The sequence below is a fragment of the Tachypleus tridentatus genome, unplaced genomic scaffold (assembly GCF_004210375.1).
Source record: "Tachypleus tridentatus isolate NWPU-2018 unplaced genomic scaffold, ASM421037v1 Hic_cluster_1, whole genome shotgun sequence".
Taxonomy (NCBI): domain Eukaryota; kingdom Metazoa; phylum Arthropoda; class Merostomata; order Xiphosura; family Limulidae; genus Tachypleus; species Tachypleus tridentatus.
Window position 1 is genome coordinate 16229916 of NW_027467777.1, and position 27584 is coordinate 16257499.

General features: G+C 31.9%; 1 protein-coding gene across 3 annotated transcripts; it reads left to right on the forward strand.

Annotated features, from left to right (window-relative positions):
* Positions 1–269: 269 nt before the first annotated feature.
* LOC143241679 (kinase suppressor of Ras 2-like) lies at positions 270–27584 on the forward strand. 3 transcript variants are annotated; one of them, XM_076484906.1, is made up of 15 exons: positions 273–905; positions 1843–1903; positions 2263–2343; positions 4746–4843; positions 7283–7534; positions 8046–8173; positions 8722–8835; positions 9370–9455; positions 9849–9936; positions 12708–12796; positions 14309–14405; positions 20185–20318; positions 20629–20766; positions 25359–25488; positions 25881–27584. In XM_076484906.1, the coding sequence occupies exons 1-15, from the start codon at positions 668–670 to the stop codon at positions 26031–26033; spliced, it is 1887 nt and encodes a 628-aa protein (XP_076341021.1). In that variant the 5' UTR covers positions 273–667; the 3' UTR covers positions 26034–27584. The 3 variants fall into 3 exon arrangements, with proteins under 3 accessions (XP_076341023.1, XP_076341021.1, XP_076341022.1); XM_076484907.1 differs by having other exon boundaries at positions 391–905; positions 8737–8835; XM_076484908.1 differs by lacking the exon at positions 7283–7534 and having other exon boundaries at positions 270–905.

Genomic DNA, 27584 nt, shown 5'->3' on the forward strand with positions numbered 1-27584 from the left:
AGTTTAGCTGAAATGTTCTTAAAAACAAATTGAGAAAAAATAGGCTGGAATTAACCTGTTATCATTTTCACCCATACATTTATACTGTTTTCAATAATGAAAAAAAAACCCTTCCTTGAATGATAAAGAGTTAAAGGAATACTTCTTTGTTGTGTTGTGAAAGTAAAAGTCATTAAAATGTACATAGTCTACAAGTATCTGAAAAATAGTTTTATAATGTGTGCAGGTAAGGACCAGTTTATGGTTCAGGTTTAGAATTGTAAGCATTAAAATGTTTAGTTACTGTATAGTGTAATCTAGCTGCAGTAACAACACTCAATTATTTGTTTGTGATGTTATTGCTAATTCTTTATGTGTGATATTGTGTTGTAACAATATGATTCTTGTGTGTGTGTGCATTTGTTTGCTTTTATATCACAGAGAACATTTACATCCATACTAGGAGAGTCAAAAAATGAAGTAGTCTTTGTTAAGTGAATATGTATCTGAAAATTAGAAATTATTATTGACATTCACTTGACATAGAAAGCTGTTGTGGGTGTTTAAAGCATCAAAACTAGTAGTTTTCAAGCATGTATATATAGTCAGTTCACAGTAACTGCATGTTCTCTTCCTGTTATTACCTTTATGTGTATTCCACCCCACCTCACCTTGCTTGTTGGCGTGCATGATTGTCTACCCCAGTCGGTTATTAGCCGAGAAGAGACCTAACAATCACCTGTGGATTGGTCGTAGCTGTGAAAACCTCTCCCGGCGGCGGCTTCTAACAGAGCCTGGGCTGGAATCCTCCAGTCTGTTTGGGCATGGTTCTCCTCTGCTCTCCTCACCTAGTCGGTCTCCCCCATTTGTAAGTCCTGATCAACAAGGAGGAGACAGCTGTTTTGTGGATGAGGCTCCTCTTCAGAGTAAGTTTAGTTTTTACTGTTATATAGCTTTAAGCTGTACTATTCTTTATAATACTAACAAATTGAAAAATGAATTTATGCTTTGTGTAGTAAAGAATGTTCTAATAAACAATTATTTGTTGATAGTAAGGGCACCAAAATAATCTGTTGGCTAAATCCACCAGTCAGTAACCTGTCTTATTATAACCAACCCTCCACTGTTTTCAGTTTTATCTAAAAATGTCACATAGTGTAATTAACCTAATCCTTGAACCTACATCAGTGAGCCTACACTGTATATTTAAGAAACATATTTGAATTTGCACTATGTATTTAGCCTTTATCTTTTTGCCCACACAGCATATTTAGCCTAAGTCTTTAAACATATGTGGTATATTTACCCTACATCCTTGAGTCTACATGGTGTATTTAATTTATATCCTAACATCCACATGGTATATTTAGCCTGCATCCATAAGTGTACATAGTATATGCAGTTTATATCCTTGAGACTTCATGGTATATTTAATCTATAACCAGCATAAACATGATATTCAAGTGATGAACAGTTATTTTAAGTCATAACCAATATGAATATTAGAGTGGAAAATTGTTTTAATCTCATGGTGTAACTAGCACAAATATGGTATTAAAGTGAGGAACAGTTTCATCTCATAATATAACCATTATAAATATGGTATTACAGTGGAGAACAGTTTTTATATTCATGACACAACCAGTATAATTATAGTGTTAGTGATGAACAGTTTCATCTTAAGACACAACCAGTATAATTATGGTGTTACATTGAGGAACAGTTTCATTTTAAGTCATGACCAGTATAAATATGGTATTAGAGTGAATGACAGTTATCACCTCATGACATAATTGATTTTTGAAGGAGGTTTAACTTCTATCTCTCCATTGAAGCTGTTTATTGTAATCTTTTTGTTTATAGCTCCTGTTCCTACTCCAAGATCACCACTAAAACAAGGAATGATTCACCAGATTCATCATAGGTGTGTTACAGCTTTTGTTGAAAGAAAGTTTTTCAGTGAAGCTTTTTATATTTTCTGTATTTGGCATACTTTAGAATGTGAAATACAAATTTTGTATTAAAAAAAGAACAACCAACAAACAAAAAGCAACTTTTACCTTTAGAATGTTTTGTGAAATGTGTGTATATAGTTTCAGAAGCATAATGTGACTTATTTATAAATCCAATTTAAATGTTTCAAACTTGATTTCAAGGAGATAATTTTTTATAGTTATTTATCTGCAGCAGGGTTTTTAGAATTTCTTTTCATTTTTTTTTTTTTTTATCCACCATGAATATGATTTAGATCACACATGACTGATCGTGCTTGTGTATTTCTAGATTCATCCAAGGAATAAAGTTTACAACATGTGATTTCTGTGAGAAACCTATGATGTGGGGCTACAAGTGTTCAGATTGCAAGTAAGACACTTTTTCTGGTGCTACATTATTAGGTAGTGTTTTTTTTACCAAGAAATAGGCTCTGTACGTGGTGAAAGGAACTCATTTACTTGCAGCCTACGTTCACTTTTACAAAAATTAATAAGAGCCCCTACAAATTTTATGATAGTTTATGAAGAAAAGTTATGTTCATGTCATTCTTTAATGCTGTGGTTGGGTGTGGTTCAGTGAATAACCATGTTTAGACTGGAATTCAAGGGGTTTAGGTCCTGTTGCCTCAGAAAAGTGTTCTGCACTTTGGAAGTGATGGTGCATTGTCAAATCCCATTAGTCAGTTGGACTGTTATAACTTAGGAGTAGCTGTTGGGTGCTGTTGATTAATTGCTTTCCCTGTAGTAGTCCATCAGTTTAAAATCAGTAACATTTACAGTCATGTGAAAAAATTAGGACACCCTATGAAAGCCTGTGTATGTTTGTTACAATTATGGATAAATGGATATTTAATCACAATTGTAACAATACTGAGAAATTAAAGTAACATAACTAAACAATTAAAACTGAAGAAAAGACTTTTCAAGATCTTCTGTGAAATGTAATTCCACAAAAATGCATATTCTAACTGAGGAAAATGCTAGGACACCCCCCACATTTATACCCACTTAAAATGGCTCAACTCACACACAGGTGTATCACACCAGGTGCACATGATAAGAAGATCATTATTCAGCATTTTGAATGAGGCTTGCCCTATTTAAATCTCAGACATTTAGTTTGGTGTGCTTCTGACTATTGAAGTGAGAGTGAGCACCATGGTGAGAGCAAAAGAGCTGTCTGAGGTCTTCAGAAAGAAAATTGTAGCAGCTTATGAGTCTGGTAAGGGATTTAGAAAGATCCCAAAAGATTTTGAAATCAGCCATTCCACTGTCCGGAAAATAGTCAACTGCCAACATGCCCAGGTCTGGTCATCCAAGCAAGTTCACTCCGAGAGCAGACCGCAAGATGCTAAAAGAGGTCTCCAAAAAACCTTAAAATGTCATCATGGGACCTACAGCAGGCTCTGGCTACTGTTGATGTGAAAGTGCATGCCTCTACAATCAGAAAGAGACTGCACATGTGTAACTTGCATGGGAGGTTTGCAAGGAGGAAACCTTTGCTCTCTAAGAGAAACATCAAGGCCAAAGTTTGCCAGAGAGAATATAGACAAAGACCAGGACTTCTGGAATAATGTTCTTTGAACAGATGAGTCCAAAAATGAATTATCTGGACACCAGAACAGAGAACATGTTTGGCATAAATCAAATACAGCATTCCAGGAAAAGAACCTCATACCATCTGTGAAGCATGGAGGTGGAAGTGTCATGGTTTGGGGCTGCTTTGCAGCAGCAGGACCTGGACAGCTCACAATCATAGAATCCACCATGAATTCTACTGTGTATCAGAGGGTGCTTGAGGAACATGCGAGTCCATCTGTAAAAAAAAGTAAAGCAAGCGGAACTGGACCCTGCAACACGACAATGACCCAAAACATACCAGTAAATCCACCAAGGACTGGCTGAAAACTAAGAAATGGAGAGTCCTGGAATGGCAGAGTCAAAGCCCAGATCTTAATCCCATTGAGATGCTGTGGAGTGACTTGAAACAGGCTGTACATGCAAGAAACCCCTCAAACATCTCACAGCTGACAGAATTCTGCATTGAGTAGTGGGGTAAACTTTCTTCAGACTGATATCAGAGACTGGTAGATGGCTACAAGAAGAGTCTCACTGCAGTTATTTCAGCCAAAGGGGGTAATACTAGCTATTAGGGGGTAGGGTGTCCTAACGTTTTGCTCAGTTAGAATATGCATTTTTGTAGAATTACATTTACAGAAGATCTTGAAAAGTCTTTCCTTCAGTTTTAATTGTTTAGTTATATTCCTATAATCTCTCAGTATTGTTGAAATTGAGATTAAATATCTATATATCCAAAAATGTTACAAAAATACACAGGCTTTCATTAGGTGTCCTAATTTTTTCACATGACTGTATATGCATGTAGCCCTTTTGTAGCTTTTCTTGTATATTCTAAAACAAATTCTAAATGAACAATACCTCACATAATCTGATTATTAATATTAATTAAAATGTTTCTCATGTTTAACATACTTATTTTTATTATTTTTCATTTATTTATTATATGCATGTCTAGTTGTATTAGAGAAATATCTTGCAGCATTAGCTAAATATATAATGTAGAACTGACATTTTAAGCTGGATGAATCTTGTGAAATATTAATGTAGTTGGGTCAAATATATTTTGTTTTTATCAGTATCCCTTATCACATGCATTGTAGAAGAAAAGCTGTGTTATAATTTGGTTTATGTTCCAGATATTTTTGTCACAAGAACTGTATAGAAAGTCTTATGACTTGATTTATATTTCAGGTATTATTGTCACAAAGATTGTAAAGAAAAGGTGCCTCCTTCCTGTGGCTTACCAAATGAGTATGTTAGATATTTTGCTGAAACTTTTAAAAATGAAGGTGAGATTTTTCTTGCACAGTAATGTTAATATTTATGTTTAGGAGTATTCTTAAGGTGAGATTTACAGTTTGTGTAATGTTCTAAATAAAATAGAAAATCATCTAAGGTACTTACTGTTTAGGGTATTTAGTTCAACACACAGTATTTTTGTTAACTTTGCTAGACCTTCAGTATCTTCATTTTTCTTCAACAATGAAGAGTATGTTCCCTATTTTCTCCATTATTGCCATTCATTATTTAAAGTATAACATTGTAATTTTAATTTTCTTTTAAAAATAGATCATTTTATTTGATTTATAATATTTCTCTCATTTTCATTCCTAGTTTTACTGTACTAAATTACTGAACAGTTTTTGTTAGAGATTAAGAAGTTTTATAGTAAGGGCATGAAGTAACATAACTCTTATAAAAAAGAAAACATAATATCTTTGAGTATTAATGCTTTTTTAAGCTTTTCACAAAATTATTCACTTAAGAAACATTTCGCAAGTACATGGGTAACTTAGGACTCAAATTAGGTAATCTGTTGTTTAGCCAATGACCCTCATGGGTTAGTTGCACCTATTGTTGTTAAGTCACTTTATAATTTCAGAAATGATTATTGATATTCAGAAAAACTATAAACATTGATCTAATATATTTAAGGAAAAAAAAACAATTAATAAAAAGCATAAAACTTGAACATAAAAAGTACAAACAGTAAATGCTGAAACAGTAGTTCTCAACAGAGGTTTAAAATTCAATTTTTAGTAAAATAAGAAGACTGTTTTCTCAAAAATTCTTATTAGCCATGTAATTATATCTACTGATGGTATGCAACTCGTGAATTAATTGGTAAACATAATTATTATTAAACACTGATTATTTATATGTTCATGACCAATACATTTGTAAGTAATAATTCATTTGACCTCATCTATTACCATATTAAACAATGTTTGATGTATTAAACGTGACCTTTGTGAAGAAAGTAGTTAAACATATGCAAATACTGTATTTGCTGTGTGGCTGGTCAGATGTACTTTTCTTAATAGTTCCAAAAGTAACTTATGAACATTTGCTAGTGTTAAAAAATAATATTCAAGCACAGACATTGAATTTGATTGTAGCTGATGAGTTCAACATGGTTTACAAGGACCTTAAATTTGATGAGAACCTTCTGGAAATTCATTAAAAGGATATCAAACAATTCAAAAGTTATTAAATTTTCCACAAAAATTATTTTTGTTGTCTATTTGTTTATTTTTTACACCAAAATGTTTAATGAAAGCAAACCCTGCTGGGATAAATTAGTGTAATGACACCAATTGTTGTCCGTAATACTTTGGATTTTGTCATTGTATCAAGAATGTGAAATATGCATGAACTCTGCTATTAAAAGAGAATTAGTATATGATTTTATTTATCATATGAAGTTATAGATGGTAAACATACAAAAAAGTCATGGAACCATTCATTGAAAAATTGAAAGAAGTTCTTGAAAATATTTCAAGTAGTCTGTTTGAACTATGGCACATATAATAGAAAGATATCCTCTTGTTGAGTTTCTCTGTGCTTACATCTGACATGGTCTGAAACATATTTTAAACCTAAGTCATAACTAACTGTTAAATATTTACTGGAATACATAATTCATTAAAATTGAGGGAAGCTGGGTGAAACTTGACTTCTCTTAATGAGTTTTAAAAAACAGTTTGAAAGCTTTATAAACAAATCAGAATAGTATACAAGAAATGTGTGTTTAGATTTAGAAGAAAAGATTAAAACCTAGGACTAAATATTTATATCTTTTACATTACTTTACACTTAGGTTTTGATCTTCTGAAGTACCTATGCAACAAAAAACATTTGAAATTTTCTACCTTCACATAACCTTGTAATTTTTGAATAAAAATAGACAAGGATTGTTTTAAGTGGAATGAAGTTAAAAGAATGAATTTTTTAGTTGCTGCATTGGCAAACAAATAAAATACTTTTGCTAAACTTGCTGACTTCATAGAATAATTTTGCAAAGCTTGCTGACTTTATGCTGTTTCTACCCTGTGTTTTGTACATTGGTGATGATTTGTTCATGTTTCTATGAAGGTATTTAAATATATTGGGCTTCAGAATTAAAAATTATTCTTTATATCACAATACAATTTAAAGCACTTTCTTTCAGTTTAGATTAATGTTACATTAAATGTAAAATAAATTAATATTTAAAACCACAGAAGTTTCTTTTTCTTGAATCTGTACTTGTGTGAAACCTGTGTAAGTACCTTTAAGTTTTTGATGATATACTTGAAAAGTCATCAAATGAAGAAGAGGAATGACAATGAATCTTTAAGTATCCTTTCAAAATAAAAAAACTGGGTAGATGGAGTTTTTAAAAACATAAAAGAATCTCCTGGGCCTTGGGTGCTGTTTTACTCTATTCTGCCCATGGGTTTTTGCAGGGAATTATTCACCAATTCTAAACCAGGCCAATTTTCCTGGTGCACCTAATTTTACAAAGAGTGATAGCGGGCGGAAGAAGAAACGGTCTAGGCTGCACCCAAGTATCAACATTCCAGCATTTTCAGGCCCAGACTCCTCGTCAAACACATCATCCTGCAACTCGTCCACACCTTCTTCTCCTGCACTAATAATCACCTCAGCTCAGCAAACCCCACCTTCTGCATCAAGATTAGAGCAATTTCAGTTTCCAGGTACCTCAGCCCTGTCAAAGATTGTGTCTGCTTAATGTTTGTAGCTGTATATCTTTTGTTTCCCATGTGAATGTCACTTTCTTGCTTTGTGGCTCAAGTGGTATAAAAATCTAAAAGTATTACATATGTTCTTCTTAAGTAGGTACAATACTACTGGTAGACAATATATATGTAACATGTACCTCACTCACCATTAGATATACTATTCTCCATGTTAATACATGATGTAAATACTGGTAAACAACAGATGTCTAGTGTTTGTCTGACTCACCATCAGACATTTTATTTTCCATATTAGTACATGATGTGTATACTGGTAAAAAATAGATATATAGTATGTTAAATTTCATTGTGAATAGATAAATTAGCTGGAAGTTTTCTTTTATGATTCATGACATTCTGTGACTTTTTTTCCATCTGTCACCACTTTTTAGCATTTGTTTTGTGACATTATTTGACTTGTCTAAAGAATTATTTAACAATTATTTATTTTACACGTATTGATTTTCAGATCTAAATAATGTTCCACAATCTGAAAAGGATGTTACCATTGAACCCAAACCTATTGTGGAAGTTGTAGAAACACAGAAGTCAAATGACAGTGATAAAACAGTGTCGGGAACATCAGGCTCAGGAAGTGTAAGTCAGTAATAGTAGTAGAAACACACAAGTATAATGGATAATGATAAAACGGTGTCAGAAAAATTAGACTATTAAAGTGTAAGTCTGTTAATAGTAGTAGAAACACATAAGTATAATGGATAATAAGAGCACACTATGTCTAAGACATGAAGTGCAGAGGATTCAAGTTTGTATAAATACCAGAAAGGCAGGAGTTTAATGATATCATTGAAGTAGTTTTGGAACAAAAGAGTTAGCATGTTAATATTTATAGAAATTATAGCAACACAAGTGTAATAGCAGTTAGGAAACAGTGTGAGAAATTTCAACAGTAGGGAATAGAAGTGTACATGAAACAGTAACACAAGTTTGGTGATACTAATAAATCATTGTGAAGAATGGTGAGAAATAGAAGTTTGTATAAAAACATTAAGAGAAAACTGAATTACGAATGTTCATCTGAGATTAATAGTTCATATGAGAGGGTATTTATTGTTGGCTGTTATTATAGTGAATTGTAATTAAGCTTACTGCTTCCTGGAGTTGGGTGTTTGTGTCATTTGTAGTATCTACTCCACCAGACTGATTCTGAGAAGACACTAGCTGACCGAGTGGATTCCCAGGACAGCCAAGTTTCTGACATGGATCCTAGTGAAAGGTCGTGGCCTCGACAGAATAGTGTATGTATTATAAATTGGATAGTAAATTTTCTTTTTAGTTTTCACCATTGAATAACATATGTATAATTAATAAAATGGAACTTAGTTCTCTATTTCAAATAGAAGTTTGTGTACTACTGCTTTTTGAAAATATTTTTCTTTTTTAAACAAACATCATCTTTAAGGTTTCCAAGATTTTCTCTGTATATTTTTTACCATCAAAATGAAATATCTTTTAAAAGAAAAGCCTAGATTTTGTTGTAAAGAAGATATATATACATATATATATTAAAAACAAGAGAACTATATTCTAGATTTCAATTTAAACAACAGAAACTTATGAGTGTTCTTCTGTTTCTCATTTACAAAATGTGTAGCTGTGTATGACTTTATACCATGTACACACTTATTTAGAAAACAAATATGATCATTTTTTAAAATGTTCCTTGCAGTTTTAGTTTAGTCATTTTTTATTGTTGGTAAAAATTTATCCTAAAATATATTTTTTAAAAATATGTATAATTTTGTGTCCATTTTGTTTCATGTATTTTTCAGCTATCCTTAAGGGAATGGGATATCCCCTTTGATGAGCTTCAGATAGAAGAGACGATAGGTGTAGGGCGGTTTGGTGTAGTTTACAAGTATGTCTTCCTGGTTCAGGAGAAAAGATTAATTGTGATAGAATATTTTGGGTATTTTACAGTTTTTTCTGAGTATTGGTGGATAGAATTTGGTGTAAGGTATAATTACATTTTATGTTTCAGGTTATATATTTAATTCTTAAATTTTACAAAAATGTTTAAAGGAAATTTAAAAATATTAAATATGGAAATATATGAGGAAATGTATTTTCCAGAGAAAAACGTTTAAAAAAATTTTTTTTGATTAATCTCAGTATTATTCTGTATATTTCTTCACAAAGTGAATGAAACATTAACATTTTTTAAGTTTTCATTATTTTGTGAACTGTACAGTTCTAAAGATTTTTGCTGGTTAAAGTTTGTAAAATAAATCATTTTTGTTTGTTTTCACAGAGGAAATTGGCACGGTAGTGTGGCCATAAAAATGTTAAATATGGATGATACAGATGACAAGAAGACTCTGGAGACATTCAAACAAGAAGTAGGTACTTTAGAAATTAGTGTTTCACACACACACACACAAAATATTCACAGGAGAAAACAATGTTTCAACCTTCCTAGGCCATTTTCAGGTTAACTGTATAATACAATCTGGTTTACTGATATTGTTTGCTCCTTATCAGAAAAAGTGTTAATACCCATACCAGCTGTTCTGAGATACAGTGAAAATAACTCGGGAAGGATTATATAGCTGAACAATATCAGTAAACCAAATTGTATCATACAGTGAAAATAACTCGGGAAGGATTATATTACTAAACAATATCAATAAATCAGATTGTATTATAGAGTGAAAATAACTTGTAAGGATTATATTACTAAACAATATTAGTAAATCGGATTGTATTATAGAGTGAAAATAACTTGTAAGGATTATATTACTAAACAATATCAGTAAATCACATTGGTATTATACAGTAGTAATAACTTGGGAAGGATTGTGTTAGTAAATAATATCAGCAAATCAGATTGGTATTATACAGTGAAAATAACATGAAGGATTGTGTTAGAGGAAAGGCAGCTAGTCATCACTACCCACTGCAAACTTGTGGGCTATTGTTTACCAGTTTCCTACTGGTACAGCAGTAAGTCTACGGATTTACAACACTAAAATTAGGGTTCAATTCCCTCAGTGGACTCAGCAGATAGCCTGATTTGGCTTTGTTGTAAGAAAATACATATACTTTTTACCAACAAATAGTGTGACTGACTGTCACATTATAATGTCCCCACAGCTGAAAGGTTGAGCATGTTAGGTGCGACTGGAATTGGAACATGTGACCCTGAGATTGCCCTAACTACTTGGCCATGCTGGGCCTATCTTTATTAAATTACCAAACTTGTTTGCTTCATGATACCCTCATGTTTCTTTCCTCTTTCAATTTTTGCTTTGTTTTTTTAGCACAGTATGACCACAATACCCCATTCTATCAAAATTTAAGAAGATATGATGTTCTACCAATGTGCAACATAGAAGCTCAATATTTACCACTTTGTTGTAGCTAACGCTATAAGAAAATCGTGATTTACTAACATGTTATCAAAATACTGACCAAAAATGATTTAAGTATCGTGTAAAAATAAAATGTTACTATTCTGATGAGCTGTAGTGGACAGTTGTGACGGTGTTATAATGAGCCACCGTACAAGGGCTACAACAAGACCCACTCATCCCCTTGTCATCTACTACCCAGCTGGTTTCAATATCACAATTAGCCATCTTGCTGTGATTTTAAAGTGGTTCTATATGCTTTAATGTTTCAAATAAACATGACACATGGGTCTGTTGTTATACCCAAAAAAATGCACAAGAATTTTATCATCGGGTATATATTTTAAGTACATGAGAATAAAGTTTCTTTAACTTTGAGGGGAAGATCACTTGTTGTCTGCTTCATCACAAAGAGAATGTTGAGATGTGTGCACCTGTTAGTTGTTCATAATCCTGATTTTGGAAAACAGTGGGGTAGAATTTGTTGGGTTCTTTACAGTACAGTGGGACTTGCATTAGTATGTGTGTAACTCATTATGCTTACATAGTAACCAATAAATGTGTAGTTTCCAGTGATGTAAATATGGCTAGTTTTGACTGGGCTAGTGTTCTTTGTTTGGCCTTCTTGATTGTAACTTGAGAAATGAATTATTCATCAGCAAACAGCTCAACTGGGTGTTTACAAAGTATTACCCATAATTAAGTAAATTTGACTACTATACATGATATGTGTGTCTGTGTATCAATATCAATTTAAAATAAATACTTAGATGTCAGTTATTTTTCTATGATGTAAGAGCTTTTTACTTGTAAATAACTTTGGAAGAATGACAGAATTATATAGAATATATGTGTAGTTTTTAATTGGTTGTAAAGTTATCGGTATAAAAAAAATTGATGTAGTTTTGTTTAATGATGTGGAGCTGATGTAAACTTTATAAATATTATGGTATTTCAACACGCATAAAAGCTAGAAGGTTCTTATTTTATATAATAGCTTGCCAGTATTGGAAATTTGAGTTTATAATTCATACAAAAATAGAAACATTGTATTGTGGGCATCATAAAATGTAATTTGACCCAATAAAAAATAATGTACCAGTGTGACATATGAAAATCAATATTTAACAGTTTTTTTATATTTACTTTCAAATTAAAAATTACCTAATTTATAACACTAAAATTTGAATTAAATCTACAATTTGTTATCAAGTTTATTGACATATGTTCATAAAATAGTTATTCAATGAATTTTGAATGTAAGTTTACAAACCTGATCTCATTTTCTCAGAACCCTAGCTACCCATTACAGTGGGGTTAAAGGACATATTAGTAATTAATTTAGAAAGGTTGTATTATAAGAAACAAATTGAAAAGTAAAAATTCATATATTGATGCAGAAAACTTCTGTTTGACTGTTATTTGACAACAAAATAATTGTTGGCAAATTGTAAAAATTTTTCAGGTATATTGCAAAAGTTTAGTGTGCTTAACTTCTGGCTACTACACGTTACATATGAGAACAATTAATTTAAATGATTCAAGAAATATTATGTCACTTATGACGTACAAAGTTGGAGAAATTTTGAAAAACACAAACTAATTATTTCAAATTTAAACTTCACTGATATAAATTCCATTTAAATTCTTCAAATATTGTTTGTTAAGTGGATTGGTAATGCCATCGACTGATAATTTCTGTTTTGAATCAGTGGGTAATATTTAAATATTGAGTTATTTTTTGTGTCATGATTCTTTAGGTAGCAAATTTCCGAAAGACAAGACACGAAAACCTAGTCCTTTTTATGGGGGCCTGTATGAAGCCTCCACGTTTAGCTATAGTCACAAGGTTAGTGGTTAAAATCTGAAACTTACACTACTAGTTATAATTTGTGATCTCAAGCTAACATTTACGTCAGTACATGACAGCTGTAGTTAGTAGTGGAAATCTGACATTTACATGACTATCTATAGTTAGTGGTAAACGTCTCATATTTATATTATTACTGTAGTTAGTGGTAAAACTCTGATGTTTACATGACTAATTGTAGTTACTGGTAAAAATCTATTGTTTATGTTATTACTGTAGTTAGTGGTAACAAGCAGATGATTATGTTATTTGCTGTTGTTAGTGGTAACAAGCAGATGAGTATGTTATTTGCTGTTGTTAGTGGTAACAAGCAGATGAGTATGTTATTTGCTGTTGTTAGTGGTAACAAGCAGATGTTTATGTGACTAACTGTAGTTAGTGGTAAAAATCTGATGTTTATGTGACTGACTGTAGTTAGTGGTAAAAATCTGATGTTTCGTGACATTGTAGTTAGTGGTAGAAATCTGATGTTTATGTGATTGGCTGTAGTTAGTGGTAACAAGCAGATGTTTATGTTCTTGGCTGTAGTTAGTGGTAAAAATCTGATGTTTATATGATTTGGCTGTAGTTAGTGGCAAAATCTGATGTTTATGTGATTGGCTGTAGTTAGTGGTAAAAATCTGATGTTTATGTTATTAGCTGTAGTTAGTGGTAAAAATCTGATGTTTATGTTATTAGCTGTAGTTAGTGGTAAAAATCTGATGTTTATGTTATTAGCTGTAGTTAGTGGTAAAAATCTGATGTTTATGTTATTAGCTGTAGTTAGTGATAAAAATCTGATGTTTATGAGTTTGGCTGTAGTTTGTGGTAAGAACCTGATGTTTTTGTGATTGGCTGTAGTTAGTGGTAAAAATCTAATGCTTATGTGATTGGCTGTAGTTAGTGGTAAAAATCTAATGCTTATGTGATTTGGCTGTAGTTAGTGGTAAAAATTTGATTTTTATGTTATTAGCTGTAGGTAGTGGTAACAAGCTGATGTTTAAACAAATAGCTGTAATTTCAAGTTTAGTAGTGAAAAGCACAGTTCATTTCTGTTATTGGATGAAAGCTAACAGCATTTGTAGAACACTTTATTTTTGGAATTACTTAAAAAAAAAACATTTCATTTGTAACATTTGCAGCAATACTGATGATCTAGAAACAGTGCCCTTCAGCTTGTTTGATTGTTGTGAAACAACTGTACAGTTGACTATAAATTGTTGAAACTATCAGTGTCATATTTACACTCATTTCATGTACAAAATAAGTATTTTTGTGAATTCGTTTGATGTATCTCGTCAATTGATGTGGTTCATTGCAAACTCTGGAACGTTTAAGTTCTGCTACTGTTTTATTAAAGTGTTCCTTAACCTAAAAGTATAAGCCATTGTATGTACAGTGCCCATTCATGAATTTTTACTGGTACAACCCCAAAGGCCAGTTATTTCAGTTTTTTTTAATGGTACAATGAATTTAAAGGTAATTTTAAATCATTTTCATGAATCTTTTCAGTTTATGTAAAGGAATGACATTATATAAACATATACATGTCAGGAAGGAGAAGTTCAATCTCAGTAGGACAATCAGAATAGCTCAGCAAGTGTGTCAGGTAAGAACTGTTGTTTTAATAGCTCAGCAAGTGTGTCAGGTAAGAACTGTTGTTTTAATAGCTCAGCAAGTGTGTCAGGTAATAACTGTTGTTTTAATAGCTCAGCAAGTGTGTCAGGTAAGAACTGTTGTTTTAATAACTCAGCAAGTGTGTCAGGTAAGAACTGTTGTTTGAATAGCTCAACTTGTGTCAGGTAAGAACTGTTTAAATAGCTCAGCAAGTGTGACAAGTAGGAACTGTCATTTGAATAACTGTATGTAAGGTAAGAACAGTTCAGTAGCTCAGTGATTGTGTCAGGTAAGAACTGTTGTTTTAATAGCTCAGCAAGTGTGACAGGTAAGAACTGTGATTTGAATAACTGAGTATGTAAAGTAAGAACTGTTCAGTAGCTCAGTGAGTATGTAAGGTAAGAACTGTTGTTTTAATAACATAGCAAGTGTGTCAGGTAAGAACTATCATTTGAATAACTGAGAGTAAGTATGTCAGGTAAGAACTGTTGTTTAGTAACTCAGTGAATGTGTTGGGTAAAAACAGTTTAGTTATTTAGTGAGTACATAGGGTAGGAACTTATTTAGAATGGCATTCTGAACTGGTCAAATTAGTATTAGCTAGTATACCAAATGTAGTTACTTTTTGTTTTGCCTTCTTAGTGTATAATATCAATTTGAGACCTAAAATTTTCTGAATTGGCTGAAGATTACATATTAATGTTGGAATTATATATCAAAATATCGGTAACTTCAAAAATACCTATTTGATGAAACAGTTCATTCTAATCTTTGTAAAGAACTAGTTATATAAGAAAAATATATTTAATTAGCTTGTCTGATGTGCAGGGTTTTTTTAGTTTTTCACTAAGTATACAGCTTACTCTGATTAAATATTAGTGTCAGTGACAATTCTACTTCAAATATGACATTCTAAGCCTTTTCTCAATGTAATCTTGAAAACTGTATAGCAGTGGATATTTTATTTAAATATAAATGCATTATTACCAGATTCATATGACAGTTTTTAAGGGTCAAAAATAAATTAAGGAAATTTATCAAAATTTAAAGAAATTGCTGTTAATCATTGATTACAAGACAAATAAAACCATATGTCCTGGATGTTGTCAGTTCATTTGAAAAACAGGATTCATGGCAAGAATGGTAAGTACAATAATCTTCAAATTTCCCAAAGTGTTCTATTAAATTCACTGATGTGTGTTTATTGAAACAGAATGTTGTTAATGTTTTGTTTTACAATAAAATTTTGCTCTTTGTTGAAGGGAAGATTGTTAATATGTTTTACGATAAACCATGCTGTTGTTTTTAAAGGGAAGATTGTTAATATGTTTTACAATAAACCATGCTGTTGTTTGTTGAAGGGAAGATTGTTAATATGTTTTACAATAAACCATGCTGTTGTTTGTTGAAGGGAAGATTGTTAATATGTTTTACAATAAACCATGCTGTTGTTTGTTAAAGGGAAGATTGTTAATATGTTTTAAGATAAACCATGCTGTTGTTTGTTGAAGGGAAGATTGTTAATATTTTGTTCTGTAATAAGTTGTACTGATTTTAGTTGGAGCAAATATTGTTAATATGTTTTTATTAATGAATTATACTGATGTTAGTTGACTGAAAGATAGTAAACATTTTTTTTTTTACAATAAACCATGCTATTCTTAATGAAGGAGAGAGAAGGTAGTGAATATATTGTTTTACAATAAAACTATGCTGTTCTTTATTGAAGGAAATTTGTTAGTATATTGTTTTATAATGCATTATGTTGATGTTAGTTGAAGAACAGATTAATATATTGTTTTACAGTAAGTCATTCTGATGTTATTCTTGATGATGAGAAACCCACTTGAAATAAAAATGTATCTCAGAATAGCTGGTATGGGTATTAACACTTTTATTGATAAGGAGAGAACAATGTTTTGACCTTCCTCATTGTTCTCTTCTTATCAGTAAGTGTTAATACCCATACCAGCCGTTCTGAGATGCACATGCTGATGTTAGTTGAAGAAAAGATTGTTTATATTGTGTTTTACAATAAACCATGCTGTTCGATGAAGGGAAGTTTGTTAATATATTGTTTTATAATCAGAGCATGTTAATGTTAGTTGAAGGAAATATTAATATATTGTTTCATAACGAGTCAATGGCTATAGTATTAGGAAAGATTGTTAATGTTTAGTTTTGTAGTGAGCCATGCTGTTCGTTTTTTGAAGGGTAAATTGTTAATATTTTGGTTTATAATGACTCATACTAATTTTATTTAAGAGAAGTTTGTTAATATATTGTTTTATTAGTCTTATTGATGTTACTTAAAGGTAAGATTGTTAATACATTATTTTACAGTAAACCATACTGTTGTGTGTTGAAGGGAACGGTTATTGATATATTGTATCAGAATGAGTCATGCAGATGTTAGTTGAACAGAAAATAGTGAATACATTACTACATGTTGTTTGTTAAAGAGAAGAGTGTTAATATATTGTTTTACAATAATCCATGCTGCTGTTTGTTGAATGGAAGATTAATTTATTATTTATAAGGAGTCATGCTAATGTTTGTTTAAGAAGAGATTCTTAATACAGTAAAATCTAAGGTAGACTCACATGGAACTGAGTAAATTTTTCGGCTTAGACATAGTGAACATGCATAATTAATATATATAATTTTTAAGTGGAACATTATACTTGCTTAACTCAAGGGAAGTTAGACGTTTGTGAATAAAGTTATTACACTGTTTATGCTATATTTATTAGAATAAGAACATTAATAGACATTCAAAATATACATAAGTACACAAAATCTTAATCAAATTTATTTGAAGAAAGTGTCCAATTTCAACTGTTTTGTTTTTTTAATGGGCTTTCTCATGCAGTTAAAAGAGAACGCCAGTTCTACGGCATTTTCAAGAATTTCATTTTCCCTTTCATTTTTGCATACAATTTGATAACGTTATTATAACTTAACACTTGTGATGAAGTAGGAATTTCTATTTCTTCACTACCTTTTCCATTTTGTTGATCTTCTGAATCTCTCATGCTGTTACCATATTGTGATTCTATTATAGATTTTAAATCTGTTTCATCAGTTTCTATTAAAACATTCTTTTCAACGTTCACAGAATCATCTGCATCAATCTTCTCAGAGTTTGGATTTCACTAGAATCATCATAACAAATAACTTTAAAAAAAATGAGGGTATTTAATAGCTTTTTTTAAAAATGAGGGTATTAAGTAAGTTTTCCCTAAATTTTAAAATTATGGATGATAGGAATTTATTTTTTTCGTGAGAATTATGTAAAGAGTAGAATTTTGCACTTAAAAAACATGTAGTTCTACAAATTATGAATCTAATTTAACTGTGAAAACAGTGACAGCATAAAAAGAAAATATATTTAACCAACTATTTACTGTAATAAAATGTCTGCAAATGTATTAATATTTAAACAAATTATTAATTAAGAATTTATTAATATTTAAAGAAATTATTAATTAAATAAGAAATTAAAATTTAATCAAAAACATTTTTTCTGCCTTACTCAGGTTCTAATCCTACTTGTTGATAGATGAGACAGGTGAAATATAGTTTTCTTCCCCGTTACACAGGTTCCACCATATGGAGAGCCTTTTATAAGAGAAGTCTTAAGATAATGCTGCAAAATTTTGGTATTTCTGGATTGTACATGTTTCTGCCCTATGCAGTTTTCAGCTTAGACAGGTTTTACTGTATATTGTTTAATAATGAGACATGCTGACGTTAGTTAAAGGAAAGTGTTAATTTTAATTTCATTGCCAGTCATGCTGTTGTTTGTTGAAGGGTAGATTGTTAATATATTGTTTTATTAGACATTCTGATGTTAGTTGAAGGAAAGTTGTCAATTTTTTTTTGTAATACACCATTCTATTTGTTCAAGACAAGATTGTAAATTTATTACTTTACAATGAGTCATGCTGTTGTTAATTGAAGGGAAGATTAGTTATGTATAGTTTTTAATAAACCATTCTGCATTTTGAAGGGGAGATAGTTAATATATTTAGAATGCTTTATGCTGATCTATTTAAGGGGAAGATTGTTATTTTATTGATTTATGAGTCATACTGATCTTACTTGACAAAAGATTGTTGATATCTTGTTTTATATGCTCCTTTTGAAGTAAAGATTGTTAACATTAATTTATAATGTATCATACCTTTGCTAGTTAAGGGAAGATTGTTAGTATATTATTTTGTAATGACTCGTACTGATGTTTGTTGAAGGGAAGATTGTTAATATGTTATTTTATGGTGAATCATGTTGTTATAAGTTGAAGAAAGATTTTATTTTGTTATTTAATATGCCAAGCATATGTTACTAAAATTCTTAAACCCAACAACCCTGCTGCATACATTGTGTCTACATATTATGCTCCAACTGTTTAGATTCTATAATGGCTTCCCTAGTAACTCACTCCCATCTTATGTTAAGGACACTTATCATGCCCTTAGACTGTTCAACACAGTTACTTTTAACCTCTAATCGTACTCAGTTTTTTTTTTTTTTGTTTACTATGGACATTAAATCATTATACTTCATAATACAGCAACAGGAGGGTTTTATAACCTCAAGACACTTGAGAAACATCCTGAACTCTCTCCACTAATACTCTGTAGGTTTGTTTTTAATAACGAATTCTGTGAACACTTTAGTAGCATAGTAATGAGAACTAAAATGAGGCTCCAATTTTGCAAACCTTTTTTGTTGGATGTGTCGAAGGACACATGTTTACACAGTATAATGGTCCCCTACTTCTATTTACTAAAACATATATGGATGACAATGTTATAATCTTCACAGGCACCTATTGCAAGCTAAAAACATTAATTACATAATTTAATTCCATCCTTTGTTGTCTTACACGTATGATATTTCTGATTCATCACTACCATTCGTGGGTATTCTTTTTTCTGTATCTTCTGATAAAATAACAATCGGTGATTATTTTTAAACCTACAGACACCCAAAACTATTTGCACTTTAATTCTAAGCACCCATACATATAAGAAAGAATATCCCAAAATCCAAGCTCGTTAGGCTACGTGAACTGTGTAGCTTAACCTTATGATTCTTTGTGCAATCAACAGAACACTAATAATTTTTTTCTTGATCATAACTACTCCAAAAGCTTGAGACACTGAATCGTGACCACAAATTCTTCACCTGTCACACAAATAACTCTTAAACTCTTCTATACCAGGCTACTTGTTACATTGTCATGCAACCTTTGATTTAGAACGTTTTCATTTACACACTTATTGTGCACTTTGTGATACCTGAAGAAGGCCATTCCCCAAAACGTTTTATTAAAAAATATATATACATATCCAGCTAATTTCTTGGCAGTTTGACCTACAACATTTTCCCATTTTATCTTTCAACAACCACTAGGCATAGTTTCCAACACATATTCCTTTGTCATTTTGATGTTAGTTGATGGGAAGATTGTTAATATGTTTTATAATAAGTAATGCAGATGTTAGTAGAAGGTATGATTAATATATTGTGTTATAATGTATCATACTGATGTTACTTGAAAAAAAGATTAATATATTACTTCATAAAAGTCATGCTGTTGTTATTTGAAAGGAAGATTGTTAATATATTGTTTTTGATAATAAGTCATGCTGCTATTGTTTCAAGGTCAGAGATGGATAGTTTTTATTTAAATTTTATGCTTTTTAAGCACATGTTATTTTAGAGGACAAAGATTTATTTTATCCATGGGCATTTTTACCTAGGGTATGGGATATCTTCATGCCAGAGAAATACTTCACAAGGATCTGAAGACCAAAAACATATTTTATGAAAATGGAAAGGTTGTTATTACAGACTTTGGTCTGTTCTCTGTTACCAAGTTGTGCCAAGGTAACCGGTAGGTGTTATTAACAGATTACCTTTTGTACTTATGTTGATTGGAACTTGCTAATTGGTTTAAAGCTTTTCACTTTAGTTCTGAAGTGCATAACCTACAAAATGTTAAATAAATCTATGAAAAAATTTATTACAAAAATGAAGTTTTGAGAACTGTGTGTATGTTTTTGATGTATATAGATTTAATAAATATATCAAGTTGTTAAAAAAAATTTTGTAACTCACAGAAATCTTTATTAGTTGTAAGTAATAATTTTTTTATGTATGTGTTTTCTAACATTAAAGTAAGCAGCACTTATTAAAACTTTCAGGAAGGGTGATTGGTTGACAATTCCAAAAGGTTGGCTGTGTTATTTAGCTCCTGAAGTTATTCGTAGTCTAAAAGCAGGTAATCAACCAGATGATACTGACTTACCTTTTTCTACTGCTTCTGATGTCTATGCATTTGGGTGAGAAACCTTTCTTCAATTTTTTGATATCTTTTTATTTTTAAACTTGGACTGTGTCTGTATTTTATCATTAGAGATACATGTTATTTTTACTTAACGGTTGGAGAGCTGGTATCATACCTTATTTCATATGTTTTGGAGATTTAAGCCACTTTTAAGTAAAGCTGTAACATAGGTAGGAAATGGAATGGCATATCTCTGTAGTTTAATAAATTGCTGAGATCTTTCTCAGCCTTTGATATTAGGATTTGGTTTTAAGACAAGAAGCTGTGATGTTCAAGATATCTCAAACTCTCAGGATGAAAGGCACATCTGTATATTGTCAGTGCTACCAGTAGATGTTGCAATGATAGCTATTCTTCAAAACTTTGAAGTGCAGAATTTATTGGGTGTCAAGGTAGCAAAAGAACAGCTCTGACTATTGCTAGTTTCTATTCTAGATTTGTGTGACTGACAGAAGATTGAAGAAATGTGATTCACAACCACACTGCCTTACGAGTTGTTACTTAACATTGGGATGTTTATAATATTAAACGTTTCTCCCATTAGTTTTCATTTTTCTCTCCAAATCCAGTTTAAACAAACAAAAATTTAATAAGGATCTCAGATTTTAGAAATTTGTAGTCATATTAAATGGTATTTATGATATAGGTAAACTTTTAACTCTTTGAACCCTGAATGGTGGAAAACCAGTCTAAGGAGAGGCTTATACATCTGAAAGGCAGGTTTTCTGGCTCAACTAGTATTATGTAGTGGGTCAGTAAAGCAACCAGTGCTAAATTATCTGATGGCAAGTTACCTGTTCAGCCTCATGTTCCTGATGATTTTCAGTTGACTTGATCAACTCACATTACTTCATTTTCAGCTACAGATGCTGAATTCTAACCACTGGTAAATGTAGATTCAAAATAACGTCCCAAATTCAATTTGAAGCAAGAGTTTGCTGCTTGATTTTTTTTATTGTTTTGGGATGAATCTGTATGAAACCTAATCTCACAGGAAACAAATCATCAAGCTGAACATGTAAAAGAAGAAAAAAACTTAACAACTACCATGCTAAATCTTTTGACCTGCTCCTGAACTAAAAGCTTTCTTCAGGTGTCAACTTGCCATAGAAATTCTGATTACAAAGACAGGTACAAGATGTACTGGAAGAAGAAGGATAGCTGGATTACATCTACACCTAAATTTGGTTAGGTTTTCTCTCAAGATCGATTTCGAGCTACCTGGTCAGTGTTGCACTGTGTAAAGAAAAGAGATCCAAATGTTTAGAAGTCAGACAAAATGTACAAGAGCAGATCAATTTTTGATGTTATTGTGGATAACTTTCAATGATACTGTATGAAAGACTGTGAACTGTTACGGGATGAAGGAATGATACCCACAAAAAAAAAGAGCTGAACATAAAGCAATATATCAAAGAAAAACCAATCAAGTGGGGGGGGGGGCCTAAAAACATTTTTTTTATGCAAGAGCAAAAGTGGATACATTGAATAAGGAAATTTGTACAGGGAAAGTTGATGTGGATTGGCCATTCGAGACAGCTTGGTGGCTTAGTTGTGCAAACCATTTGAAGGGCAGCCAATGCATATTTACTGATCAACTTTACACTTCTGTAAATGTTGCAGATTACATGCTAGAGAAACAAAGTACACAATTGTGCAGTACAGCTTTGACCAACAGGAAGAAATTTCCCACGGAACTTGTCAAAAGGAAAATGGACTGTGGTTCTCATTTATTGTTGTACAGTGGTAATACAGCTGCTGTTGTGTGATGTGACAAGAAAAGTTTATTTTTTGGCAACAAAGTATACCAGTGATGCTAATGTAACAGTATTGAGCTATGCTGGCAAGAAACATAAACAAATGCCAGTGCCATGCTCAGCTCTATATGGCTGGCACTGACAAAATGACCAGATGATGAAGCTGTAAAGATGCAGACATCTTTACAAGTGGCCAAGATGACTTATTGGTGAAATTCTTTGTTTGATGTGCCTACAATTTTTATGTAATACAAAACTACTACAAACCACACAAAGAAACTGGAAAGCATGTTCATATCTTCTGCATGTTTGTCAACAAACTGTGTCACAAATTACTGGAAACACACCATCTTGCACAGGTCCATATGTCACATCTGGCTCAGATGATACACGATTGCTGAATGAATCAAATGTTCCAGTACACCTACCTCAGTGACTACAAGGAGCAACTTCAAACAACAGATGTGTATGATAGAACACCTAATTTTTATAGGCCTCCAAAGGCCTATAAAGTTTTACTTTATCCTAGTCCAGAAAGTAATGCATCAGATTTCTACTTGTCTTCAGTATCAAGTTACCTATAATTTGTGTGATAGGTGTTGTCGATTTCTTTTCATGGACAGAACCAGTAATCCACATTTAATGGAAAGTGTTTAATAGAGTTCCAAAGTGACAAGATCTGAACTTCTTTCATGTAGAAATAAAAACTTTGGCTAAAGCATGCATTTCACTGTTGATTCTCTGGCTCGTTTTCATTTTTCAGAGATATTTTATTATTTTTGTTGGATACAAGTCAGAAAAGGTCAAGGCCTTTGTTGGTGTGTTCCAGGAAGATTTTTCCCAAGGTCATAAACTTATTATGATCTTTTGTGCTTAAGATTTTTTTTAATCAGAGTCTTGAACTCATCTTCACCAGTAGATTGTAATATTCCTTCCCATAATTACTTTTGATTTTTAACTTAAGCAAGCATTTAGAGAACTGTCTAGATGAGTAATTATGTACTTTTTGTTATCTTACTTCCACCAAGGTAAATGAACAATATAAAATACTCATAAAGGCCTGAAGTTTGAATTTTCTTAGTATTTGGGAACATTTCTTTGCTGTAAACCTGTAACTGCTTACTAAAACATACAAGAATTGTAAATTCCACTCTGCAAATGGAGGTAATTACTTCTGCAAACCTGTAAGTTGTCACCCAAGAAATAATGTTGACTTTTCTAGTGGTGAAACATAAATCTTGGAAGTTACTGTTCATGTATCATGATGTTATAGCAGTGGTTTGTGGTAATGTAAAATATTAATCAACAAATTTCAAGAGATGCATCTCAGAACAGCTGGTATCGGTATTAACACTTTTACTAATAAAGCAGAAAATAACATTTCGACTTTCTCAGGTCATGTTCAGGTTAACAAAGAGAGAGTTTGCAAATGACTGTTGCTGGACACGTCTTATGGGTGAGAGTATAAACGGGTATGGATGGGACTGTAGGGGCATTGCAATTAGATGTTAGGTTACTGATTAGTATAGTTATAAAGGTGCTGCTTTATATTGGTTTTAGTTGTTGTACAAGTAGGACTTCTTTGATTTTGTATTTTTTTTTTCTACTTAATATCTGTGTTTGGTGGTAGTGAATTCTATAAGGGTTGCTAATTGATTGCTGTGGATGTGTATCAATGGGTTGGGGTTTGGATATAAAGTATAAAGGTACGCTGGATGATACAATTGCTGGATTCACGTCAACAAAACACACACGTAGTTTTTTTCAACTGCATTAACTCTATATACCCCAACATTAAGTTCACCTGTGAATAGGAAAAAAAACTATCCAACAGCATTTCTCAAGCTCACAAGAACCAATACACAATTCAAAACAGAAATCCAGAGAAAAATCACTGATACTGGTTTGTACATTCCCTGGGACTTGGCACATGAAACAAAACAAAAACTGAACATATCAATAAACCAAATACACAGTCACAAAACCATGCTTAACCGATGAAATTAACAAAATAAAACAACACTTCATCAACATCAACAAATTTCCTCCAAACACCATTCAATAAAATTATATGTGCACACCTAGTCTAATCAACAACAAACAAATGAAAATAAATCCCAAGATATAACAAACTACAAAACCTTAGACTGCTTCATACCATATGTACCCAACATCAGCAAAAAAATAACCATTTGGAAAAATACAACATTCCAGTAAATACCAAATTTATTCAAAAACCAAGTACAAAACTGAAATCCATGCTATGTAAAAACTAAACTGACAAATGCAACAAAAAACATTATTTACAAAATACAATGCAACAACTGTCAAGAGTTGTATATTGGAGAAACAAGCAGAAAAATGGAAACCAGATTCAAAGAACATGTTTTTGAACACTACAAATCAAATACACAACATATAACCATAGAAAACACCTGAATACTAAGTAGGGAAACAAATGCAAAATCAAAGAAGCCCTATTTATACGGCAACTAAAACCAAAATTAAACTAATATAAGGAACACCTTTATACCTATACTAATTAATAACCTAACATCTAACTGCAACGCCCTACAATCATGTACCCGCTTATATTCTCGTTCTAAGACGCGCCTGGCAAAATCAGTTGCAAACTCTCCCTTTGTTAACTTGAAGATGACCTAGGAAGGTTGAAATGTTGTTCTCTGCTGTATTAGTAAAAGTGTTAATACCCATAGCAGCCGCCCAACTGAGATACAGTTTTACTTCAAGTGGGTTTCTTATCATTATGAAAGATTAAGAGAAATTATAATGTTAGATTCATATAGTTAATGACCTCATCTTTCCCTAGTACTGTATGGTATGAACTTCTATATGGAGAGTGGCCTTTTCATGGACAGCCACCAGAGGGCATTATCTGGCAAGTAGGAAAGGGAATGAAGCAGCCTCTTACCAACATTCAGGCCTCTCAAGATGTGAAGGTATGGAAACTGTCTTCAGACAAATAATTATAAATAATCATTAAACTTTGATTACTGTTTAATGATTTATCACTGTAATAAATGTTGCTGCTATGGTTGATTTGAATCTTCTTTGCAGAAAGTACAGAACATCAACTTTTTCTTATTTTATTGTGTGATTCATATGACCTGATGTTTTAAACACTTTCTGTATTATTTTACTAAAGATTGAGAGTATCTAGCTGCACATCACCTAAGATAAATTACAGTTTCGCTTCAACAGCTAACTTCGTGCACCATGGGTTCTCTATGTATATATCCATGGCCTTTAATTTTTTTTTCCCTTTGTAAAAAGCACAGTTAACAAAGATAAAGTTTGTTAAAGTAAAATAAAAAGTATATTTTTCTTTTAGGATATTTTAATGGCCTGCTGGGCATACAAACCAGTAGAGCGACCACACTTTGGAAACATCCAGTCAACACTCCTCAAGCTTCCAAAGAAACGATTAGCAAGGAGTCCCTCCCATCCTATTCACCTTTCACGCTCAGCAGAATCAGTCTTGTAGTGAAGAGAATTCCAAGCTGTTCTGTAAATATTGTCGTCAGGATCTGTGCATTCATCAGTTTTAAACACCATATTAATTTCAAGAGAAGTTTCAGGAACAGTGGGGCATATGAAACTTATTTCCAGGCCTTTTGTTGGAATGTGGCTTAAGAGGAAATGCTCCTTTCACTTGGGACAGTTAGCTGCCTTTTTTAGTAGACTTACAATACCAAACTAATTTTCTTTATTTATTAAAATACAACAAAATGTATGTACAACACTGCTTAAGGAGAAACTCCAACAGTTTTTAGGTATTTTTCACGCTGATGATATTTTTTCTTGTAAGGTTGGTTTTAAGAAGGTGTAGCATTTCCTCTAAGCTTGTGCCCCTAGGTGTCCACTTCTTTTATAGAATAAAGTGAATTTTTTTTTTCAAAGTCTTATGTAATACCCTACTGGTGCTACATCACAGAAATTACTTCTTATGACACAAGAAAAGACGTTATACATTAAAAAAAAACTGTTAGTATAAACATTACCTAATTGAATGTAACAATATATTACCACTGGAAAAGGTACCAGCTTTGTTATGTTGATTGTTTTATGTTATTACAGATTAATTTATTACTATTCATACATCTGTGTGGTGGAGTAGGTTGTTAGCTTTTTCCCACTTTTGGTAGACTAGGACAGAGAGGGTGTTATATGGCCCTTGTCTCGTTACCAAGTTTAACATATGCCACCTAGTGCTTTATGATCCAAAGATGCTACAGTTAAAATCATCACATCTACCTTTGCTTGTTGTCTGTTTCAATGTATGTTTTTTTACATTTAGGTGTTACACGTTTTTGAAACATGCTCGAACATTAGAGATAACTTCTACTTCCTGCTTTAGCCTCTCCTCATATTTATGCCATACACAAAAGGTAGATTCTTTGTTATCAAGTGTACAAATTATATGTGTATTGTATATACATGTATAAAATCTAGACTTAATGTTTTGTATTAATTTCAATTTAATGTCTTCTGTCACATTATGTAAAATAAGGTCCAATAGGCCACAAGAAAAGTTAGGCTTAGACTGTACAGGCCCTAGGTATGGAAAACTTGTAGTATTCAGTTTATTTTCAAGCCAGTCACACATCACTGTAAATATAGAAGGGCAGTATTTATCTGCCTCAGAACATTCTCCAGCTGGTGCTTCACTGTAAGTGTGGGAGTAGAATCAGTTGTGATTTGGTAAAAGTCACGTCTAAGCTGGAAAGACGGCAGTTAATGAATCTTTCACTTTAAAAGGACAATCTTTTTGCAGTAGGATAAAGAAAACTGAATGATGTTTTGTCTTACTTTCGATGTGATCTGTGAAAACATTTATGCATATTTCTACTAGTTAGTTGAATATCCTCAGCTAACACTTAGTTCTACTTAAAGGTTAGTGTATCATCCACCTCACTTTCTACTTCACTCTTGCTGTGTATAAAGGTTCACAGAACTGTGTATGTGATCCATCACCTGTATTTATGTGCAAACTTTAGCCTAAGAGTGTAAATACAAATAAATAATTATAATATGA